The sequence below is a fragment of the Dama dama genome, chromosome 11 (genome assembly GCF_033118175.1).
Source record: "Dama dama isolate Ldn47 chromosome 11, ASM3311817v1, whole genome shotgun sequence".
Classification (NCBI taxonomy): domain Eukaryota; kingdom Metazoa; phylum Chordata; class Mammalia; order Artiodactyla; family Cervidae; genus Dama; species Dama dama.
In genome coordinates this window covers 87,686,374-87,709,265 of record NC_083691.1, presented here as the reverse complement: position 1 = coordinate 87,709,265, position 22,892 = coordinate 87,686,374, and the positions used below count along the sequence as shown (strand labels likewise).

The window sequence follows — 22,892 nt, the reverse complement described above, 5'->3', positions numbered from 1 at the left end:
GAAATGATATGGACAGAAGTAGTTTATGGAGGACCTTAAGGATCCTTCTGCAGAATTAGCTAACCGTATAGATGTCGAGGTCTGTTGTGGTTTTGAATAAAAGAGTGATATGACAAAAGTGATACTCTCAGAAGTTTAAATAAAGGATGAATGTAGTGGATAAGCCATCAGTGGCTCCCGCAGTAAGGATGGAAAGATAGGGCTTCCCAGGAGTACAGTGGTAAGGAATCCACCTGCCAGTGCAGGAGACTCAAGAGACATGGATTAATCCCTGGGCCAGGAAGATCCCCTGAAGTAGAAAATGGCAACTCACTCCAGTATTCTTGCCTGGAAATTTCCACGGACAGAGGAGCCTACAGTCCATGGGGTCGCAAAGAGTCGGACCTGACTGAGCACACACACACATACACATGGAAGGACAGAACAGTTTGAAGCTGTTTATAAAGGAAAATTTTCTGGGATTTATTCCTTGGGTTGGCAGGACTGAAGGAGAGTTTGGAATCAGAGAACATGCCAGTTTTCTCAGTTGTTTGATTAAGAAGGAAATGTTCCTATCTTATATCCAGAGGATATAAGAAAAAGGGAAAATATCTTTGATAGGGGGTAATGATTTGATTTTGAGTGTCGAACGTGAAGAGATGTTGCTGTGTCTTGAGTAGAGATGGCCCACAGTCCACTGGGCATAAAAGCCTGAAGCCCAGGAGTGAGGCCGAGCTGGGCTTACAGTTGGGTTTTCTGTGGCAGTGAGGCAGATCCATGCAAGTGAATGAATTCTTTATAGAAACTGTGTTGGAAGAGAACCTCAGGCAAAATCTTGAACTTCGGACATCTCCAGGGGTTGGAGGAAGGGAGAGGAAATAGCATCAGTGAAATATGATTCAAACAAAGTACACCAGAGTCTTGATCAGAGGGAGAGAAGGAACCCCAAAGAAGGAATTCATGGAAACTAAAGGAAAAACAAATGTCAGTGAGAAATGTCACCTGGAGTGATAAAGTCTGAAGAGGGCTAAGAAGAGTTCATTGGATTTGGAGCTAACTATTGATCTTCAATACCAGCTTCAGAGGTTAAAGAGTGAGGATGAGGAAATTGACATAACATCTATAGACTGTTCTTTTAGGAGCATGTCAAGGAAGTGAGAGTCAAAATGTAGAGTATTGTACTAAGGGGCAGCAGAATCAAGTAAAACTTTTCAGGATACTGAAGACTTTTATGGGGTTGAAGGGCTTCCCTGCTGGCTCAGACAGTAAAGAATCTCCCTGCAGTGCAGCAGACCTGGGTTCAGTCCCTGGGTCAGGAAGATCCCCTGGAGAAGGGAATGGCTTCCCACTCCTGTGTTCTTGCCTGGAGAATTTCATGGGCAGAGGAGCCTGGTGGGCTACAGTCGTTGGGTCACAAAGAGTTGTACACGGCTGAGCAACTAACACTTTTCACTTACAGGGTTGAATCCAGTGGATGAAGGAGAGATTGAATGTTATCAAGAAAGAGGGGATGACAACTAGGGAATGTCATTTAGAGAAGAGTGGAATGAGAAGAGACGAAGGTGTTAACTCTGGAGACAATGTTTCAAGTGAGATGAGAAGATGAGAGCATTGACATTATAAGAGTAACTTCTGTTTATTAAGCATCTTCTATAGTGTAAGCTAGAATGTAAGTGGAAATGAACTCTTTCTAAATCATTGTAAGATATGAACTAGGAGAAACATTTGGGATTTAGATAGGAGGCAAACATTAGGAAAGTTTGTTTTAGGAAAGGAGACTAGCAGATGCAAAAACCAAACATGTAGCAAAGGTTTCTTGGTAACTGTAGGTTTTGACTATTTATGTTTAGATTCAGTTAAAATAGTAATACTAGTAGCTAACGTTGAGTATTTACTGGGTGCCAGGTACTGTTCTAAGCATTTGCATATATTAGTCCTCAGCCCAGTCCCTGAGGTACTTAACTGTTTTTACACAATCATTTAACAAGTTAGGAAATAGAGGCCTAATTAGTTTACACCAAATCCCACAGTTTATGTGAGGAGTGGAGCTGGGATTTGAACCTGGGCTTTCTGGTGTTACAGCACTTACTCTTACTTTGCTGTTTTGCCTCTAAAGGATGTTGTCTTATGTTAGGAAGGAATGGTGAATTTGGCTGAGGTCAAGTTAGAAGTTATGAAAAGCTTAGCATACAAGACTGTGCAGTTTGAATGTTTTTCTTCCTTTAATTCATAACCGTCGGGGCTTTGATCAGGAGCATAGTGAAGTTGTAGCTTCGGTGTATGCGACAGTCCAGCACGTGAGAGCTGGTGAGTCTCTGTGAGACCAGGGAGTGTTCAAGGGACCACGGCAGCCCTTCCCAGCCCGTGCTGTGTGTAAGACCAGACTTTCATGATGCACTGATAGAATTGTTAATTATCCTGAGAGCTTGTGTTCTTCCATGATTTGGGGGGGGGGGTTAACTTTCTCTTTCATGTCAGTTTTGAAAGAAGAAAATGTATTTGCAGTGGAGTTACAGAGTTTCCATCGTGTACTTGTGTTATTGTGGTGGGGAGGTCCAAGGAGACTGGAGCTTACATTCCAGTGGAGAAGACAGAATGAACATATGCAAATAATATGTAGAGAAAAGAAAGAGATTATTTCCTTTTTGTTCTTCCTTTCTCATATTGGTAAGCAGTAAAACATGAAACTCTTGAAGGTCTAACTTGCCTAACTGCCAAGAAATATGAGCTCCGTGATAACATCTGGGCTGTAGCTGGAACTGAGGGGTAGAGGGAAGGGCTCCGTGGCCATAGACCTGACTCCAGATCCTGGTAATCTCTAGGTGAGTCACTTCATCTTTCTGAGCTTCAGTTTTCTTGTTTGTAAAGTGGAGATGTAATCCCTCCGTCAGTTTGATCTAATTGGAAAATTAGAGCCAATATATATAAAGTGTCTAGCATATTTCCTGGTCCATACTAAGTTCTCAGTGACGTTTTGTGTCCTGACCATTGCAGCGTGGTAGTAGTGTGGTAGAAAATCACTGTAACCCCATTTTCTGTAGCCTAAAAATAGAGAACTGTGTCTCACAGGAGAGTCTCATGCAGGTGATATGTAAACACCCATGTTACTTCACACTGTGAACTGGAAAGACTAGGGGAATAGAAGAATCAGTGGTAACCCAGTCGAGGATGGGAATAAGAGGGAGACACTACACAATTAATACCCTTGCTAGTGAAAGGGAAAAGTGCTGCTTTGTATTTTAAAAGAAGACACTGACATAGAGGAAACTTTTGAGAGAGAAACTGACAAAGCTGGCAGGTTAAGATTTGTGTTTCCTTAGGGAGGAGAACTTAGTATTTAATAGTAAATGAGAAATTTGGTTATGAAAGAATTGGTTGGTGGTGCACATTTTTTAAAAATATGAGCACCAAGCATTATTTTAGGAAAAACTACTAACCAGACAACATTGATAACTCTCTTGAGTTTGGCTTGGGTCATTTCCTATTTAATGAAGTCACATTCAACCACTTATCTGCATTTGGGGTCATGGGAATGAGTCAGTGATGCAGAAAAGAGAGAATGGAGAGTGTTGTTTGGCATCAGGATTCAGTTATAACATGTTGCACTTTATTATACAGAGTGTCAGAAAAATCCAGTCAACGCGTAAGGAAAATCAGTAAAATAGTTGAAGCTACTGATTATTCATTTGTTCTGTAGAAACCTTGAGGAGGAAGGAGATTTGAGTAGTAGGCTCATAAGTTAAGAAAGAAATTTGTAATATCACATAAGCAAATGGCATCTGTTGCATATGTGCTTTAGATAACCTTGTAAAAATTAACTTCATAATTCTAAGAGTAATCCATGCCTGTTGTCCAGTGGTGCTTGGTCTCTGTTCGTTCTCAGGGGAACAAACTGTTCAATTCTATTTTAGTTATTGACGTTTAGGAAGTGTTGCTGGGCTTTCCAGGTGGCACTGGTGATAAAGAACTCGTCTGCCAGTGCAGGAGACATTAAAGAAGCAGGGGTTTGATCCCTGGGTGGGGACGATCCCCTGTAGGAGGGCGTGGCAACCCACTCCAGTATTCTTGCCTTGGAGAATCCGATGGACAGAGGAACCTGGCGAGCTACGGTCCGCGTAAGGAGTCAGACTCGACTGGAGCAACTTAGCATACAGTCACTCTCTTCACCACAAGTATTGCACACCAGGAACCATGTGTGACTTCAGGCAAATCACTTCCTTCCCAGACCTCATTTTCTTGTGGCCTCTTTTCAATTGATTTCTAAGCCTCCATTCATTTCTTAGTTCTTCCCACCTGCTGCTTCTATTTGCATCATCAGTGTATTTGTTTTGCCACTAGATGGCAGTAACGCACCTTTGAACACGGTGGCCTGTGCGTTTTCAGAATCTGGGATCTGAAGGAGCCTCGGAATTTTTGCTTAATCCCCCCACCCACCCATTTAACAACTAGGGAAGTGAGACTCAGAGGTTAAGTGACATGGCCAAGGTCGTTCAGTTCCTTAGAACCCCTTGAACCCCAGTCAATCTATCTTTCCTTCTATTCCTGTTTCTCTAGGGGGCTTTTGAGGGAAGTTCAAAGAGAGATCATGTTTTCAACCATTCCTGCTTTTGGTTAATTATTTTAAAATAATTTAAAACTGTTCTTCATGTATGTATGTCATATTCAAAATAGTCTGATTTTGTGTCTCTGTATTGGCTTCTTCGAGTAGAAAACTGGACTGTCAACTTGTAAAAGGTCACTGCCTGCCTAGAGCTTGCCTGCCTTGACAGTCCACCCTGGAAATAAGCTTCACAGCAATCTCTACCGGAGCCTCCGTGATGGTTATTATCTTTCTCCATTCTTGCCCAGTCCCTTGATGAGAGGTTTGCCTTTCAGTTCTTTTCCTCCAACTAAATATCTGTTCTTCAGCTTCGTCTTTATTCTTTTGCCTATCAGGAGAACTTTCTGAAGGAGAGGTAGATAATGCCCCAGTTCTTAAAAACTTGATCTCCTGGGTCTTCCCAGCATGTGTTAAGTGGACTGTTTCCCTCCCCCCACCCCCTCTGCTGCTGAAAAGAATGGCATTGCCGTAAACCATGGCCGTGTGTGGGCAGAGTGGTGTAGAGGGAGGCAGCATGGTCGTGTGGAGATGACACGGCCTCTGGAATCACACTGACCGCCCTCAGATCTCTCCTTCATCGCTGACTGACTCTGGTCTGTGTTCATCTCTCCAGTGAGGGTGATACCTACTGCCTTGTGAGGCCATTTGTGAGGAATAGACAAGGTGATGTGTGGAAAGCTCATGGTATCAGTGCTTGGCTACATAGTAGGTGTTCATTGTTGTTCAGTCGCCTAGTCACGTCCAGCTCTGCACCCGCATAGACTGCAGCGTGCCAGGCCTCCCTGTCGCTTACCATCTCCTGGAGTTTGCTCAAACTCAAGTCCATTGAGTCAGTGATGCCATCCAACCATCTCGTCCTCTGACGCCTTCTTCTCCTTCTGCCCTCGATATTTCCCACCATCAAGAACTTTTCCAATGAGTCTGTTCGCATCGGATGACCAAAATGCTGGAGCTTCAACATTATTCCTTCCAGTGAATATTCAGGGTTGATCTCTCTTAAGATTGACTCCTTCTGTCCAGGGGACTTTCAGGAGTCTTCTCCAGCACCACAGTTCCAAGGCATCAATTCTTTGGCGTTCTGCCTTCCTTATGGTCCATCTCTCACAACTGTACATGACTACTGGGAAGGCCATAGCCTTGACTATACAGACCTTTGTCAGCAGAGTAATGTCTCTGCTTTTCAACACACTGTCTAGGTTTGTCATCGCTTTCCTGCCAAGAAGCAATCTCTTATGATTTCATGGCTTCAGTAACAGTCCGTAGTGATTTTGGAGCCCAAGAAGAGGAAATTTGTCACTACTTCCATCTTTCCCCCTTCTATTTGCCATGCAGTAACAGGGCTGGATGCCATGCTCTTAGTTTTTTTAATATTTAGTCTTAAGCTGGCTCTAGGTGCTCATTAAATGCTAATTATTCTGGTTGCTATTGTGTGGAGAGGAACAGGAGTGACTGGTGTGAGAGGGGCCCGAGAGTGGGTCTGAGCCAGAGGAGCCAGTTTTTTTTAGTGGAGACAAAAGGAAAGGATGCAGATATGTTAGGGTCTGTGTCACTGCTGTAGAGAAATAGTGTAGAGTTGGGCTGCTCGGTGTGGTAGCCGCCAGCCTCATGTGGCAGTTGAGCACTTGAAGTGTGACTGGTCCAAACTGAAATCTGCTGTCCGTGTAGGACACACACCAGGTTTCAAAGACTTCATGTGAATAAAATGAATATAAAATATCTCAGTGATCTTGTATATTAATAGCATGTTTAAATGATAATATTTTAGATATGTAGAGCTAAGTAAAATGTTGCTAAAATTAATTTCACTCATTTCTTTTTACTTTTAAAATGTGACTGCTAGAAAATATAATTATATTTCTATCTGATAGCATTAGACTAGGAGATGGAGACCTTTTGTACTCAACCATATACAATGTTAACTTGGGGCTTTATGTGAGTTTTTTTGTTTTTTTTTAAGCTTTTGATTTTTTTCTTTTATGATATTCTCTTCTTAAGAGCATGAGCATCCTAAATCAAGATGTCAATCAGGGTAATATAGGTTAAGTAATAGTTAAAAATAAAAAAAGTAAAAGAGGCACCAGATATACTCTTTATTCCCCCAAAATCCAACAACCCCGATTGAGATGCAAGGTATAAATGGATTTTTGATGGTTTAGTGGGTCATCTAGAAGCAATTAGAAGATCCTAGAGGTTTTTTTTAAGCCATTTCATGATTCAAAGAATAGGGTGTATACAGAAGTCATCTCCCATCTTAATTATTTGTCATTAGTAGATGAAAACCTACTAGCAGTTAATGATCCTAGAATTTTTTTAGATGTAAATTATTGAAGCAGTTACACAAATGATTAAGAGTAAAAAGAAAAGAGAGTCATAATACTGTATATTAAATTGTCATCTGCTTGATTTTCATTAAACTTATTTTGGTATTAAGACATTATTTATAAAGCATTGACTTGTTTTAAAAACTTACATAGTAATCTCATCACCAGCTTCTGTTGGAGCTGTAAGATAGTTGCTGATTTCAGACATTTATATAACCTTTGTCTTCTGAGGTAGATTGAAAAATAAATTTTTGATTTTTATTTTCATACTGAATTTATACTCACTGTTTTTTATGACACATATGAAATAGTTCTGTTGTCAGTTTGTTCTTTGCTGATGCAGGAAGCAAGCAGGGCATATGCATTTTGAGAACTTTGTGGGCACTTCTCATTTTTCTTGATTTGATCGCAGGATGAGGTATTCCTCATTCCAAGTAAACTTTCTGCCACCATTCTTTGAGGGTATAACATGCTGTCACTTGTAAGAGGCACATGTATTTTAAGTGCCACCTTGTGTAGAAAATTAAATGCTGGCTTCCTAGGTTGCGCAGTGGTAAGAAATCTACCTGCCAATGTAGGAGATGCAAGAGAAGGGGGTTTGATCCCTGGGTAGGGAAGATTCCCTGCAGGAGGAAATGGCAACCCACTCCAGTATTCTTGCCTGGAAAATTCCGTGAACAGAGGAGCCTGGCAGGCTACATTCCCTGGGGCCACAAAGAGTCGGACACGACTGAGCGACTGAGAACACACACACACACAGTAAAAGTCTGATCAGCTATTGGTTATTAGCATTCAGAGATGTTAAATGGAAAAAAAAATGCACCTTATAAATGATGGATTGTAATACACAGATTTTGAAACTTTCGACTAGATTAGAAGTAATCTTGTTTTATACAGTAGCATCAGACTTTAGGCCCTCTCAGAGTGAGTCACTTTCAGTGAGTGTGGTTTAGTGCATTGGAATTCTTTTCATTTGATTCTTTAAATAACCAGACAAAAACAAAATGTAATGAGCTACTTTTTAAGTTGCTGGAGTCCCTTGATTGAGAAAAGGGAACTTCTAACTTAATTTCAACCTCTGCATCCCCCGCCACTCCCAGACACACACACACCCTGTTTTCAGCCACTACCTGTGCTTCTAACAAAACTTGTTCTCTTAAAGACTGCTGATAGCAAGTTATTTATAGCCTCTTGTGAATTCAAGACAAAGTGTTAAATTGCCCAGGGATGTTTGCTTTCTAAGTCTTATCTCTAATTATTGGCTGAAAATCTTTATCTGCTTAAAGAACTTTCAGTCCTCAACTAGCTATATGGAAGGAGTTTTGTATGAATGGGGGGAGGGTAGGGGCAGCCTCCTGCCCGCCTCTGTGGAAGGCCATGGACGGATAACAGAGCAGCTCATTTCCTTTCCCACCCTGCAGTGTTCAACCAAGTCTGTCTGCTGGCTCACTGCCCTCATACTAGGAGTCAGAGAAAGTAAGAAAGCAGAATTCATTCTACCGTTGGCCTCACTGACTATATCTGAGAGGAAAGCAGAGTTGTAATAGCTGCATTTCTGACTAATTTCATTGAATTTTTATCAGTTTTATCTTCCTTTTGATAGAGGCTATTGAATTTTAAGGAAACCCTATGATGTAAAGAATCTTTTGTAATTCTCAATAGCCACTTCCTACTTACCTGTTTTCTTTTTTTTAAATTAATATATTTTTAAAATTGGAGGTTAATTACTTTACAGTATTGTAGTGGTTTTTGCCATACATTGACATGAATCAGCCATGGGTGTACATGTGTTCCCCATCCTAACCACCCCCCTCACCTCCGTCCCCATCCCACCCCTCATAGTTACCTGTTTTCTACATCTCTAAATTTATAAATCTTACTGACTTAAGTCAGGCTTTCCACTTTGAATGACTCTTTGGTAATCCAGATTCTGAGCCTACTTTTTCTAAATTTTTTCAGGCATGCCTAGGCAGGTACATGCCAGGGCAGTTTGGCTCTTGGTTAAATGGCAAAAGTGTACTTGTGGTCTAACTTGAAGATGGAACCAAAACTTTTTCCTCTCAAGTTTGTAATACGTTCATCAGTTGTGAATCTGCTGATGCTTTGTATACTTTTTACATAGTTACATTGATGCTCAGTAAAAACGTAAAGTTAATTTACCATATCAGGGCTTATCAACAGAGCTCTCCATTGTGTTCATGGAGTCGGTTAAAACAAATGGGTCTTTCTCAATTAAAGATGTGCAGTGTTGCACATGCTTTCATTTTTGAACTAGTTTTGAAAGTTATATGGAAAAATATTATCTCCATAGCTAAGTGTTCTAGTTTAAGATAAAATGTAAGGCAATATTTATGATATAGCTCTGTACACTACTAGTGTAGTGTGTTTGTTGATAGCATCCTCAGGGATTTTCAGATTAATCCTATAAATGTCTCTATGTGTTTGAATGACTTGTCTTTTGGTCTTGCAGCTCGGAGTATGGTTTTCTCTGGGCTGTGCCTATCTGGCCTTGGAAGACTACGGAGGTTCAGCGAGGGCATTTCAGCGGTGTGTGACTCTGGAACCCGACGTAAGTTTGTTTGGTCTTCTTTCCTTATCACAGCTCTTTGGTACTCTTTAAATTATTTGAACTATACAGTAGTTCAGAACAGCAATTCCTGCAAGTATGTAGTTTCAGTTATGCAAGATGATTAAGTTCTAGAGATCTGTTGTACACCATTGTGCCCATGGTTAACTGTACTGTGTTGTGCACCTGAAAATTTGTGAAGAGGGTGATCTCAAGTGGGTTGTTTTTTGGGGTTTTTTTTTTTTTTTTTGCTTTTTCTATTAGCTTAAAAAAATTTTTTTTGTTGGAATATAATTGCTTTACAGTGTGTTGTTTCTGCTGTATGACATCATGAATCAGCCGTATGTATACATGTATACCCTTCCTCCATTTTCTCCCCCACCCCCACCCACCCGTTCTACCCTTCTAGGTCCCCACAGAGCGCTGAGCTGAACTCCCTGACCTTTGCAGCAGTTTTCTCGCTAGCTTATCACAATAAAAAGGGAGAGAGCAAATAAGGCAGAAAGATTCAAACTTTCTATTGTTTTTGTGTCTAAGAAAAGGAACATCATTCCTTTTGTGTTGGAGCAAAGTGTACCATTGGTAGAAGGTCATGCCCCAAGGTATATGATTTATAAATCTAGAAATAAGTTTTTTCTTATAATATCTAAGGTATTCATAGTTTTCTTTAGAAAATAATTTTTTTTTTTTGCTTAAAAATACTTTTATTTTGAGATATTTTAAACACACAGTTAGAAAAGAACCCATCACATATCCCATTAAATCAACATGCTGACCCAACTACATCAACATTTTAAAAGAAATAAAACACAACTGAAACCTCCATGTACCCTCCCTGATTCCATCAGCAACTCCTGCTCTGGGAAGGCAGAGCATGGCTTTCACACATCATTCTAACACAGGATTTTACACTCTTCATTTCATATAACTTGAATCACAAGAAATATATTATTTTGTGAAACAGTAACACTGGTTACCTTATGCCAACAATGCTTACATGCCTGCCACTATTCTAAGCAGTTTACATGCATTAATTCATTAACTGTCCCCCTCCCCCACCACCCTGTGAGGTTGGCACTACTATGTCATTTTACAGAAAAAGTGAAACACGATTCAGTTTAAATAACGTGCCCACAGATAACACAGTATGTGTAACTTTACATAAATGGTATATGTAGCTTCTGCAACTTCCTCTGCCTCATTTTTGATTCATCTATGTTGAAAGATGTAACTCTAGTTCTTTCACATTCACTTACCAAAAACAACCTGTTCTTCTGCTGATGGAAATTTAGGCTTCTCCTAATCTTGCTATCTACACAGTACTGCAATGAACAGTCATAGACACATTTCCTTCTTCAAATGGAGTTACTTTAGGGTTTATCCAGGAGTAGAATTCTGGGTGGCAGAATATACACAATTTTACCAGATTTTACATATTGCTTGGCACAGCAGTTGTCACAATTTCCATTTCCACAGCAGTGAGTTCCCATGTACCACACACTTACCCACACCAGGGCTTCTAAGTTTAGCCAACTTCATGAGTATAAGATGATCCACATCCATTTACATTTCCTGCAAGTTCTTCTCTACACTCACCTCTGTCTGGACTGACAGGTTCTGTCAGCAAGGGTGAGACCAACCACACTGAACACTTGCCTGAAACATCTCCTGATATCCACCCCTCTGTGGAGTCCCAGCCCATCTGGCTCCCACGAGCCCTAATTTCAGTTCCTCCAAGGGAGTGGGAGAATACGGGGCAGGTTTGGAAGAAGGGGTATGTTCTCCAGACCAGGACAGGGTGTGAGGTGAGCACGGTTGGCCAAGGCAGTCAACTGGGTCCCCTCTGGCTTGGAGACACCAGCGTCTGGGCTCCCAAGTAGCAGGCGCACTTGTGGGCAGTCTCCAGTCAACATTTCACTCGCAAACACCTGCAGGGGCAGCACCTGGATTCCCCTTGAACTGAACTACCTGGACATTCAGGCCCCATGGCTCCCTTGCCTCCAACCAGGAGATGAGAGCAGGTTTGGTGAATGGCCCCACCACAGAAGCCATGTTTCCATAATTCTCTAACATCACATCCCTGTACAGGTTCCTCTGAGAAGCGTCCAGCAATCCCCACTCATCCTGGGAGAAGGTCACCTCCACATCCTTGAAAGTCATAGTCCCCTGAGGCTGGGCTGTCACCTGGTTGCCTGGGCATCCCTCCTTCAGGCAAAGGGCAGGCACCTGTGCAGCAGGAGGATCGGGTTGCCCAGCCAGGAAGTCACGCACTCCGATTTCATAGGGAGGCTGCAGGTGGTCCCCCAGAGCCGAGCCGCTCCTGAGAGGTGAAGAAGGGGGCCATATCTGTGCGGCTCGCAGGGCTCCTGTGCCCATCCAGTGCACATCTGGGCTCTGGGCAGGGGCTGGGTCCCTCCATGGTGTCTCATCAAAGTCCCTCTGAAGTTCTTCCAGCAAGGCCACAGCCTCCCCACCACTCTCAGGGTGATGCAGCTGCACCCAGGTCCGGAGCTCCTCTGGCAGGATGCTCAGGAACTGCTCCAGCACCAGCAGCTCCAGGATCTGGGCCTTTGAGAGAACATCTGGCCTCAGCCACCAGCGGCACAGCTCCCGGAGCCGGCTCAGGGTCTCCAGAGGCCCAGAAGACTCGTGGTAGCGAAGCTGCCTGAAGAGCTGACGGAACAGCTCCTGGCCAGGACGGTTGAGTGTCTGTGGTCTGGCAGCCGGCACTGAAGTGTAGCTTTCATCCTCTTCTTCCTTCTTTACCATCTGAAGGCGTCCTCGCTCCCTGGAAGCCTTGGCCTGAGCTGGGTGGACAGCGTACCACCTGCCTGGAGGCATCACTCCTGTTCAAGGTCTTCCCAGCAGAGTGCTACCAAGTCTGCGTTAGTTGTGGCTATCACTGCTGGGCCCTTGGGAGTATCTTTTCAGCACCATTGGAGATAATGCCATTTGCTGGGACATCAGAAGTCACTGGTGAGAGACTTCTTTATAAAAATAGGCTTCCCAAGTGGCTCAGTGGTGAAGAATCCGCCTGACAAAGCAAGAGACATAGGAGACGTGGGTTTGATCCCTGGGTTGGGAAGATCCCCGACTCGCGCGGCCGCGAAACGCTCAGTCCCCTGACCGCACGCACCACTCGCCCCCACGCCGACTTCTTCTCTGGCCCCTAGAAAATAATTTTAATAAAATAGTTTTTTAGTTAAAAAATATACCTTGCTGAAATATACAGCAAAGTGTCACATATGTTTTCCCACTCCCCAATATGGGTTGCCTGTTAATTGCATTATTAGAAAGTTCTTTTTTTGGTAGTTTATGGTCTTTAAATATTTAACAGCTTTACTGAGATGGTAAATAACTCACATACTATATAGCTCATCCATTTAAAGTGTACAATTCAGTGATTTTTTTTTTCTTCTTTAGTGTGTTCAGAATTATGCAACCATCACCACAGTTTTAGAACATTTTTGTTGTTGTAAAAAGAAACCCCTGTACCAGTTAGCAATCATTCCCCATTTCACCCAGAGACTTTCCACTTGCACCTCCCACCCCCACTCTTAGGCAACCACTAATGGATACTCTGTCTCCATACATTTGCCTGTTCTAAATGTTTCATATGAATGGAATTATACAGTGAGTAGTCTTTTTGATGGCTTTCTTCACTTAGATTAATGTTTCCACAGTTCATCCATGTTGTCTCATATATCAGCACTTCATTCCTTTTTATGGTCAAATAATATTCCATTGTATGAGCATATCACATGTTACTTATTCATTCATCAATTGTGGGCATTTAGATGGTTTCCACTTTATAGTTACTGTGAATTATGCTGCTGTTAACATTTACTTACAAGTTTTTGTGTAGACATATGTTTCCATTTCTCTTAGGTGGGTGCCTGGTAGTAGAGTTACTGAATCATGTTAGCTCTGTGTTCAAGATTTTGAGAAACTGCCAGACTGTTTTCTAAAGCACCGTTTTACATCCCCACCAGCAGGGCATATGGGTTCTAATCTCTCAGCGTCTTCGTTAGCACTCATTACTGTCTTTTTGATTATAGCTGTCCCGGTAGGCAGTATCTTGTGGTTTCAGTTTGCATTTCTTTGACAGCTGATTATCTTGGGCATCTTTTCATGTACTTATTGGCCATTCATGTATCATTAGAGAAATGTTTACTCACATCCTTTGCCCATTTAGATTGTTGGTCTTTTTATTGTTGAGTTGGAAGAATTCTTTCTGTATCCTAGATATAAGCCCCATATCAGATAAATGATTTGCAAATGTTTTTTTCCCATTTTGTAAGTTGTTTTTCACTTTCTTATAGTGTCTTTGAAGTACAAATGTTTTTAATTTTGATGAGGTCCAACCTGTTGCTTGTGCTTTTGGTGTCACATTTAGGAATTTTGTTGTTGTTGCTTGTGCTTTTGGTGTCTTATTTAAGAATCCATTGCCAGATCTAAGGTCATGAAGATTAACTTGTCTTTTTTTCTAAGAGTTTTGCTGGTTTAGTTCTTATGTTTATGTCAAGTGTAGTGTTAAACCTAGTCATTAAGCTTACCGTGCTGTGTGTGGTGGTGGATATTCACCAAACTTATTGTGGTAATCACCTCACAAATATATACATGTACCAAATCATTATGTAGTACTTCTAAAACTGTATATGCTGTATATCAATTACATCTCAAAAAGTAACATTGTTTCAGATAATGTGCTTGCTTTCTTTTAGTTCAAGAATTTTTATTTGGTTCTTTTTACAATTTTTGTGTTTCTACTGAGATTCCCTAATGTTTTCTTCAAATATTTGATTATGTTTATAACAACTGCTTTGAAGGTTTTACATGTGTATTCCAATATCTCCTTAATTTTTGTGTCTATTTCTATTAACTGATTTTTAATTTGGTTATGGATGAATTTTCCTGCTTGTTTGCCTGTCTACCAATTTTTTTTTATTATCACATCCTACACTTGTGGATGCTATGTTGTTGAGTTTCTAAGTTTTGTTGTCTTCCCTTGAAGAAGGTAGAGGGTTTTTTTGGCATTTGGTTAATTTCACTATGGATCAGCTTAATTTTCAGCTTAGAGTAGGTTTGTTGTTGTCCTTATTCTAGAGTTGCAGTCACCCTTCTCTTGAGGTATAACATTTTGAGGGCTGAATTTAATCCCACGGCTGATCAGTAAGAATTCTCTACTAAGATTGGTTGGGACTTGACTAGCTCCCAGCACTTGTGTGACCCCTAGAATCTCCATTCAGCTCACAGCTCTCTGGTTCCCTATCTGGCCTTTAGAAGTTTTGCCCTGCACAGTATAGCTTAGTATTCAGCCAAGGACTCAAGGAGTTGCTTATTGAGATTTCTGGAGCTTATTCTCTGAACAGATCTCTCTCTTCCCTGGTAGTTTGTCTTGCAAATTCAACCACTTTTGCAGCTCTGAACTCTGAACCTTTTTCTTCCTTTCAGTAAGGCTTGCTGTGTTTTGTTCGGTTTCTGTCTTCCTGTGCTGCAGCCCTCTGAGCGCCTCTAGCTAGAAGTGCAGGTTGTGTTGAGACACCCCAGCAGCCCTCCTCTCAGGGACCACAGTCCTGTGCTGCCCACTGTCCAACTTCTCAAAAGCAGTTGTCTCCTAAAATTTTGTCCAGTTAGATATCTTTTTATGGTAATAAGACTAGTCTGGTCCTAACTGTATTCTGTCTATAAGCAGAGGTCCATTGCCATTAATTTTTAAATTGTATCTTTGGAACTTCAGAACTACATACTCTGTGTTTTATAAAATGTGCAACAAAAAAGAACAAACATAATTTATATCATTCTTGTTAGAATCAACATTTATACAGAGGCTTTAATTTATTTTTGTCATTGTATAGAGGAATAGGTAGGGAAATGTGTTTGATGAAATACGTAGCCTTAACATGGGAGAACACATACTCCTTTATTCTCCTGTCTGATAAAGGATGATGGTAAAATAGCAAACCCTTTTATGATAGGAAAAACAATATTCTGCACTGCTTTAGATTTGTAATTAATCTATATGTTATGTAAATACTGCTGTAAATTGCCCAACTATTTTGTAAATCTAAATTTGAAAATAGAATCTTTTCTAAATTCCAAATTAGGGCTATAACAGTTATATCATTCTGTTGCTTGTTTTTATGACTTTTTAAAAATTATAAATGTTAAGTTTAATTATAAATGTTAATTTTAATTTACTTAATTTTCTTATATACTTTTAAACATACCTTGTTGAAAATTATCATAAAAGCACATCTTGAGCTAAGAAAATATGTTATATTTTTTTTGGCAGCAATTATACCTAAAGGAAAGAATAGGCTGTAACTGAATTCTCTATCATTTCAGAATGCTGAAGCTTGGAACAATTTATCAACTTCTTATATCCGATTAAAACAAAAGTAAGTACACCAAAAAAAGATGAAGAACTTTGCTTCCAAAATAAATGAATGAGATTTTCTTCAATTGAACAGTGAAACATTGTGCTTTTACTCGTTATCTTTTTCCCCTTTCCTACCAGTATCTTTGAGTTACAATGACTTAATTTAGCTATTTGCATTCTAAGTGTAGTTTATTTCTTTAAATCACTTAGTATGTAGTAAATTTTTTTTTAACTCTTTATTTGAAACTGAAGTTTTTTGTCCTAAATTTCATTACCTGATAAAAGCAAGCATGCCTTTAGTCAGCTCAACAGATAGATTCTTTTTTTTTTTTTTTTAATTTTTTATTGGAGGATAAATACTTCACAGTATTGTGCTGGTTTCTGCCATCCATCATCATGAATCAGCCACAGGTGTACGTATGTCCCCTCACCTTGAACCTCCCTCACATCTCCCACCCTATCCTACCCCTCGAGCGTGTTGCAGTGCGTGATTGCTTGCTGTGTACTGGCCATTATTGAGAAATAGAAGTATGAACCAATGACTTCAGGGAGTGTGGGTTTAGAAAATATTATGCCACATTATTTAAAAAATTGATTAATAATCCAGGTCATTTGTGGTAAATCTCAATGAGAAGCACAAAGAGGGCTATGATAGTAGGTGATATTTGTAGAACACCTACATTCCCTACCGCCTGTGTAGCCCTCAGGATCTCAGAGGAGAGAACATGTGTGATGCTGGTTCAGAAACGCTTCTGAGAGATTGCTGGACTCCAGCTATAATTTGAAGAATTGGTAGAGGGGACAGGCTTTGGAAATAAATGGTCATTAATAGCTGTGCTTAGCCTTCTGAATTTGGGTGAACAAAAGCAGAGTGACAGGCATGAATGCCACACTTTAGGGGACAGGAAGTAAAGTTGTCCAGCTTGAGACTAGTGAGAGCCATGGTGAGAGATGAGATTGGGAAGGTCAGTTGGGGTCAACTGGCAGCATGTTCTGATTATCCGACTAACTAGTTGAGACTATCCTGTTGGTAATAGGAAGCCAGAGATTTCAGTGTGGAAGATTTCATGAAGAGGGAAGTTTATCTGATGACAGTGTGTGAGACGGACTAGAGAGGAAACTGGGGGCTGGGAGCCAGTTAGGAGACAGCTGTTGTACTAGTCCAGGCAGGAGATAGCTAGACTGGAGAAAGAAGGGGCAGAGGCCAGTTTGTAAAGGAGGCAAGCAACTGGACTTACTGACTGGCTACAGAGAGCCAAGGAAAGGGAAGAGGCAAGGGTGGCTGTGATCCTAGTTTTAAATAAATGAAAGGGTAGATATATTTCTTTTTTTGTTTGGCCTTATTTTCAAACTTAGTTTTCTTTGTGGATTCATGAGTATTTCTGGAGATATCATTAAATCCACATTACGTCGAGATCATGAAATGCTTCTGCTGCCTCTCGGATGATAACTACATAAATAAAGTACTGTTTGTTCCACCACGCTCTTTGGAAAATAATATTATGTTCTTGATTGCAACTGATTGTGTTAAAACTCCCTAGAGACTCTTTTGGTGTAAAGCAAGGGGAAGGAAAATCCCTGTCGTAACCGTGGAATGATCTGTGGGTTTTTCTGGTGATCTTGATCATAGTGTATGTAGCAGGGCTCTTGATGTGCTACATTGTCCTCCAGCCCATTAATCCTCAGAATTCTAATTGCTTTCTCTCTTGGTGGTTCTTGCACGTTGCTCCTCAGCTTCTCTTTGACACTGTTTTGTCTTCCTGCAGCTCCCTGAATAGGTTTTTGTGTAAAAGCAGGGTTGTAAGGTCAGAGGTAAATCACTCCTTTATTCTTGCCATTTTACTTTGCTTTCTTTGCTGCCGCTGCTCCACACATAGCTCATTTTTCACTCATGAGGTTGTTACTGCAGGGGCAAATCATTACTCCTCCTCTCAAAAGAATCCTATCCCTGCCTTAAAGTGACCCTTTAAACTCCCTCATCTCTCCCTCTACTGTTGCTGGGTTCTTTACTAATGTGCTGTTTTCCCTGTTTCATCTGATTCCCCTAGGCATCATGTCTCTACCAGTCCCGAGGGAAAGTTTTCCATCTTCCTATATAATTGTCATAGTGCATTATCACACCATCATGGTTTGATAAATGAATCCAGAATTGAAGCTCCCTAGAAAGAAGTCATACTTTCCAAAAAAACAGAATTTTATTGCAAAAATTTTGTGGGCCAAGCAACTATGATTAGAGGATAGGAGGACACACAGGAAAAAAGATAATCCTGGTGTGGGATGCTGCTGGCTGACATGTTTTCCAATAGGATAACTTCATCCCTACCCGTATGTGGATGGGAGACCTCGGGAATCTCAGTCCACCTCAGGAATCTCTCAGTCCACAGTTGCTATCACATGTGAGGTGTGAAGAGGGAGTGGAGAAAGGGGAAAAAAAGAAAAAAATTATATAGAAACAATTTGTGACTGAATATGAAGAAGTGTTAGAGCAAGGATACTTCCATTTTTAACTATAAAGGAGGGTGGGTCGGGGGTAAATGCATCAGTACATTCCATGACAACTTTAGGTAAATTGTTTAATGTAGAGAATACAAAACTAAACTGCAGTGAATTGGTTGTTATGAAAAGACTAAAAGACTAATTGTAAAGAAGTCATTTCAATCAATACCATTGATTAAATGATTTGTGTGTTCCATGACTAGCTGAGAAAGTTACTGATGGTATGGGCACACTTCTTTTTAAGTTCTTAAGTGGGTGACTCTCAGACCAGTGGCCTGTGTCGGCCAGAAGAACCTCCATCATCACCTCTAAAATTTGCCTTGAAGTCAGCAAAAGGGAAGTCTTGATGAAACAGTGTTAGGCTCAGCAGGAGAAGAGATGTGGACCTCATGGTCTTAAGTTAGCGAAGCAAATTCAAAAAGGCTGTTGGCAAGGGACAGATAGCTTACCCTTGAAAGAGGTTACTATAGTTGTCCAGTAAAACATTTTTTATCTTTAAGGGAGCTATAAGTGTTTGTTCAGCCAGTAGAGTAACACATTAAGAATCTTTCTGATGGTTGAGATGTTTAACTTTTAAAATAGGTGACATGAAGTTTTGTTGATTTCCTTGTCAATATCAAGTTTTTAAGTCTTTTTCTGTTTTCTGAAGTAGCTTGGATAAGGCAAGGATTCTGTGATGGCTTGATAAACTTTATCTGTAAAAACCACTTAACCTGGTTTTCATTTATATTGATTTATTTGGCTTTGTACTTGTTAACTCATTTTGCATAATCTGTGATGTTCTCATGATTTTTTAAAATGCTACTAATTTTATTTATACCATTTTTCTAAATTCTAATGGAATTTATCATGATGTAATCTGCATATAAGTTAAATAAGCAGGGTGACAACACACAGCCTTAACGTACTCCTTTCCCGATTTGGAACCAGTCTGTTGTTCCATGTCCGTTTCTAACTGTTGCTTCTTGACCTGCATACAGATTTCTCAGGAGGCAGGTTAGGTGATCTGGTATTCCCATCTCTTGAAGAATTTTCCATAGTTTGTTGTGATCCACATAGTCAAAAGCTTTGGCATAGTCAGTAAGGCAGATGTTTCTCTGGAACGCTCTTGCTTTTTTAGTGATCCAGCGGATATTGGCAGCTTGATCTCTGGTTCCTCTCCTTTTCTAAATCCAGCTTGAACATTTGGAAGTTCACAGTTCACATACTGTTGAAACCTGGCTTGAAGAATTTTGAGCATTACTTTACTAGCGTGTTAGATGAGTGCAATTGTGCAGTAGTTTGAACATTCTTTGGCGTTGCCTTTCTTTGGGATTGGAATGAAAACTGACCTTTTCCAGTCCTGTGGACAGTGCTGAGTTTTCCAAATTTGCTGGCATATTGACTGCAGCACAAGCTGGAATCAAGATTGCTGGGAGAAATATCAATTAACCTCAGATATGCAGATGACACCACCCTTATGGCAGAAAGTGAAGAGGAACTAAAAAGCCTCTTGGTGAAAGTGAAAGAGGAGAGTGAAAAAGTTGGCTTAAAACTCAACATTCAGAAAACTAAGATCATGGCATCTGGTCCCATCAGTTCATGGCAAATAGATGGGGAAACAGTGGAAACAGTGGCAGTCTTTATTTTGGGCTCCAAAATCACTGCAGATGGTGACTGCAGCCATGAAATTAAAAGACACTTACTCCTTGGAAGAAATGTTGTGACCAACCTAGACAGCATATTAAAAAGCAGAGACATTACTTTGCCAAAAAAGGTCTGTCAAGTCAAAGCTATGGCTTTTCCAATAGTCATGTATGGATGTGAGAGTTGGACTGTAAAGGAAGCTGAGTGCCTAAGAATTGATGCTTTTGAACTGTGGTGTTGGAGAATACTGTTGAGAGTCCCTTGGACTGCAAGGAGATCCAGCCAGTCCATCCTAAAGGAGATCAGTCCTGAATATTCATTGGAAGGATTGTTGCTGAAGCTGAAATTGAAACTCCAGTACTTTGGCCACCTGATGTGAAGAACTGACTCATTTGAAAAGACCCTGATGCTGGGGGAAGATTGAAGGCGGGAAGAGAAGGGGACGACAGAGGGTGGGGTTGGAAGGCATCACCGACTCAATGGACTTAAGTCTGAGTCAACTCCGGGAGTTGGTGATGGACCGGGAGGCCTGGAGTGCTGCAGTCTACAGGGTGGCAAAGAGTCGGACAGGACTGAGCGACTGAACTGAATGGAATTTAGCTAGACATTTGTTTCATTATTTTTTTTTTGAAAGAGCCAACTTTTGGTTTTGTTGATCATTTGTTTCTTTCTTAACATTTCTTTTCTTCTTTCTTAGAATTATTTGGTGTTCTTCTATCAAATTAAGTTGAATGTTTTAACTCGTTTTCCATCTTTCATAATTATAACCAATCCATGTAAAAATTATAAATTTTTTTCTAAATACTGCTTTTTGTCTCTAAATACTATACCTTGCAATAGTGATATATAATACTTTCTTTAAATTCTAAATATTTTGTACTTTCTAATATGAATTTCTGCCCCCTCATTGGTTTCTTTACTTTAGGAGTACATTTTAAGTTTGTAGGCATATATTTTTTTAACTCTGTATTTACTGTTGATTTTTTATTTAGTTTCAAGGAATATAGTCTACAAACTTTTAGATTTACTTACTAAAAACACAACTCATAATTATTTTTGTTCTCAATAATTAAGTTACTGACATGCTTCCTCAGTTTCTCTTCTCATCCTTGAATGTTTCTTATATCCCTTTTCTTCTCTTTAAAGTCCTATAATTTTTGCAAGAGGGGACCCTTTAATAGTTCTTTTAAGTAAGGGCCAGTGGTAAAGTTTCCTGTTTTTTGTACATGTTAAAATTTTTGATTTTGCATTTATTCCTGAGTGTTGTTTAGTTCATGATAAAATTTTAGGCTAACAGTTATTTTCACTTAACACTCTATAGGTAGTGTTTTATTTTCTTCTATCATCTTTTGCTGCTTATGAAATATCTACTGTTCTCTGTCATTCTTTTATAGGTTTTAGGATTACCTTTATGTACTGCAGTTTCACATAATATGTCTAGGTGTTGGTTTACCATTATTGAGAATACTCAGTACACAAAATACACTTTTGATCATAGAATTTAGATCTTTGTTTAGTTTTGGAAAACTGTCAGTTACTATCTCTTCAAATATAGTGTCCTACCATATTCATTTGTTTACTCTGAAATGTCTATGGAATGTGTACTTGAATCTTACCTCTCATTCTTCCCTCTGTGTCTTTATTATTCTTTTTATTTTTAAATCTGAATTCGTTTGAATTTCTCACTATTATCTCTGAGTTTATCAATTCTCTCTTTGTGTGAAACTAGTTTTTGTCACATGTTGAGGTTTTTTTGGTTTGTTGTTTTTAATGTCTTTTGCAATTTCATATTTTCTACTTGGTTTTTATTCGTGTATCCCTATTCTTATTTCATTTCTAACTTTTACTTATTCATTTATTTGGCTGTGTTGGGTCTCGGTCGCATCATGCAGACTTTCATTGCAGCACATGGGCTCTGTAGTAGTGGCATGCGGGCTCAGTAGCTGCAGCACGTGGGCTTATTTGCTCCGAGGCATGTGGGATCTCAGTTCCCCAGCCAGGATCTCACTCGTGTCCCTTGCATTGCAAGGTGGAGTCTAAACCACTGGGCCACCGGAGAAGTCCCAATTTCTACCTGTTTCGTTTGCCATTCCCTACTAGGGAAATTTGGGGTGGTTTTGGGTTGTTTGGACCTCTAATGCTGTTTATTAACATGAATGTTTAAGGACTGATAGTTCACATTAGCGTTTTATACATTTAGGTATGGCTTATTTAGCTATGATTATTCATTATTGGGTGTTTTTTTTTTATTTGACCTTCAATAGAGTAAAAGCTTTTAGAACATTACAAGAAGCCCTCAAGTGCAACTATGAACATTGGCAGATCTGGGAAAACTACATTCTCACTAGCACTGATGTTGGAGAATTTTCTGAAGCCATTAAAGCTTATCATCGGCTCTTGGACTTACGGGACAAATACAAAGATACTCAGGTAGGGTATTCATATTTTGTTATTTCAGTTTGTGTTTAATATTAATACCTGATTATAGAATATAAATTGTTCCTTTGACTCTACACAGGAAAATTTTGTTAAGCCCAAGTAATATATAAAAGAGTGCTTTTCTTGTGTAGTTGAATATGCTTAGTTACATATTAATTCTGACATTCCATTGTCAAATATGTTTATGTAATCATAGACTAAATATCACTGTGACTCAGTAATATGTGGTTTACATGTATATAGTCAGCTTGTAGAAATTTATGCTTATGTTAATTTATTACTTTGGTTATCTCTGTGTAATAGCTGGAATAAATCCCATACTCATTTATTCACTCATTAAACAGTCATCTGTATACTTTCAGATTGTTTGAACAATATAGAAATGAAGACTAACATTTTCCTTGTACTGTTTAATAAGATGGTCTTCATCTTAGGATGAAGTCAGAACTGGTTGAACTCTTAACACAGTACAAAAATTACTAT

General features: G+C 39.9%; 2 protein-coding genes across 3 annotated transcripts in view; one reads left to right on the top strand and one right to left on the bottom strand.

The window, feature by feature from the left end:
- TTC27 (tetratricopeptide repeat domain 27) overlaps positions 1-22,892 on the top strand; it is a 162,039-nt gene that overhangs the window by 115,313 nt on the left and 23,834 nt on the right. For both annotated transcript variants that reach the window (XM_061155633.1, XM_061155634.1), the window contains exons 14-16: positions 9,371-9,469; positions 15,815-15,867; positions 22,235-22,400. In XM_061155633.1, coding sequence (XP_061011616.1) covers positions 9,371-9,469; positions 15,815-15,867; positions 22,235-22,400 — 318 coding nt within the window. The remainder of the gene's footprint in view (positions 1-9,370; positions 9,470-15,814; positions 15,868-22,234; positions 22,401-22,892) is intronic.
- LOC133065022 (zinc finger protein 445-like) lies at positions 9,505-13,888 on the bottom strand. Its single transcript, XM_061155635.1, has one exon. The coding sequence runs from the start codon at positions 12,305-12,307 to the stop codon at positions 11,381-11,383; it is 927 nt and encodes a 308-aa protein (XP_061011618.1). The 5' UTR covers positions 12,308-13,888; the 3' UTR covers positions 9,505-11,380.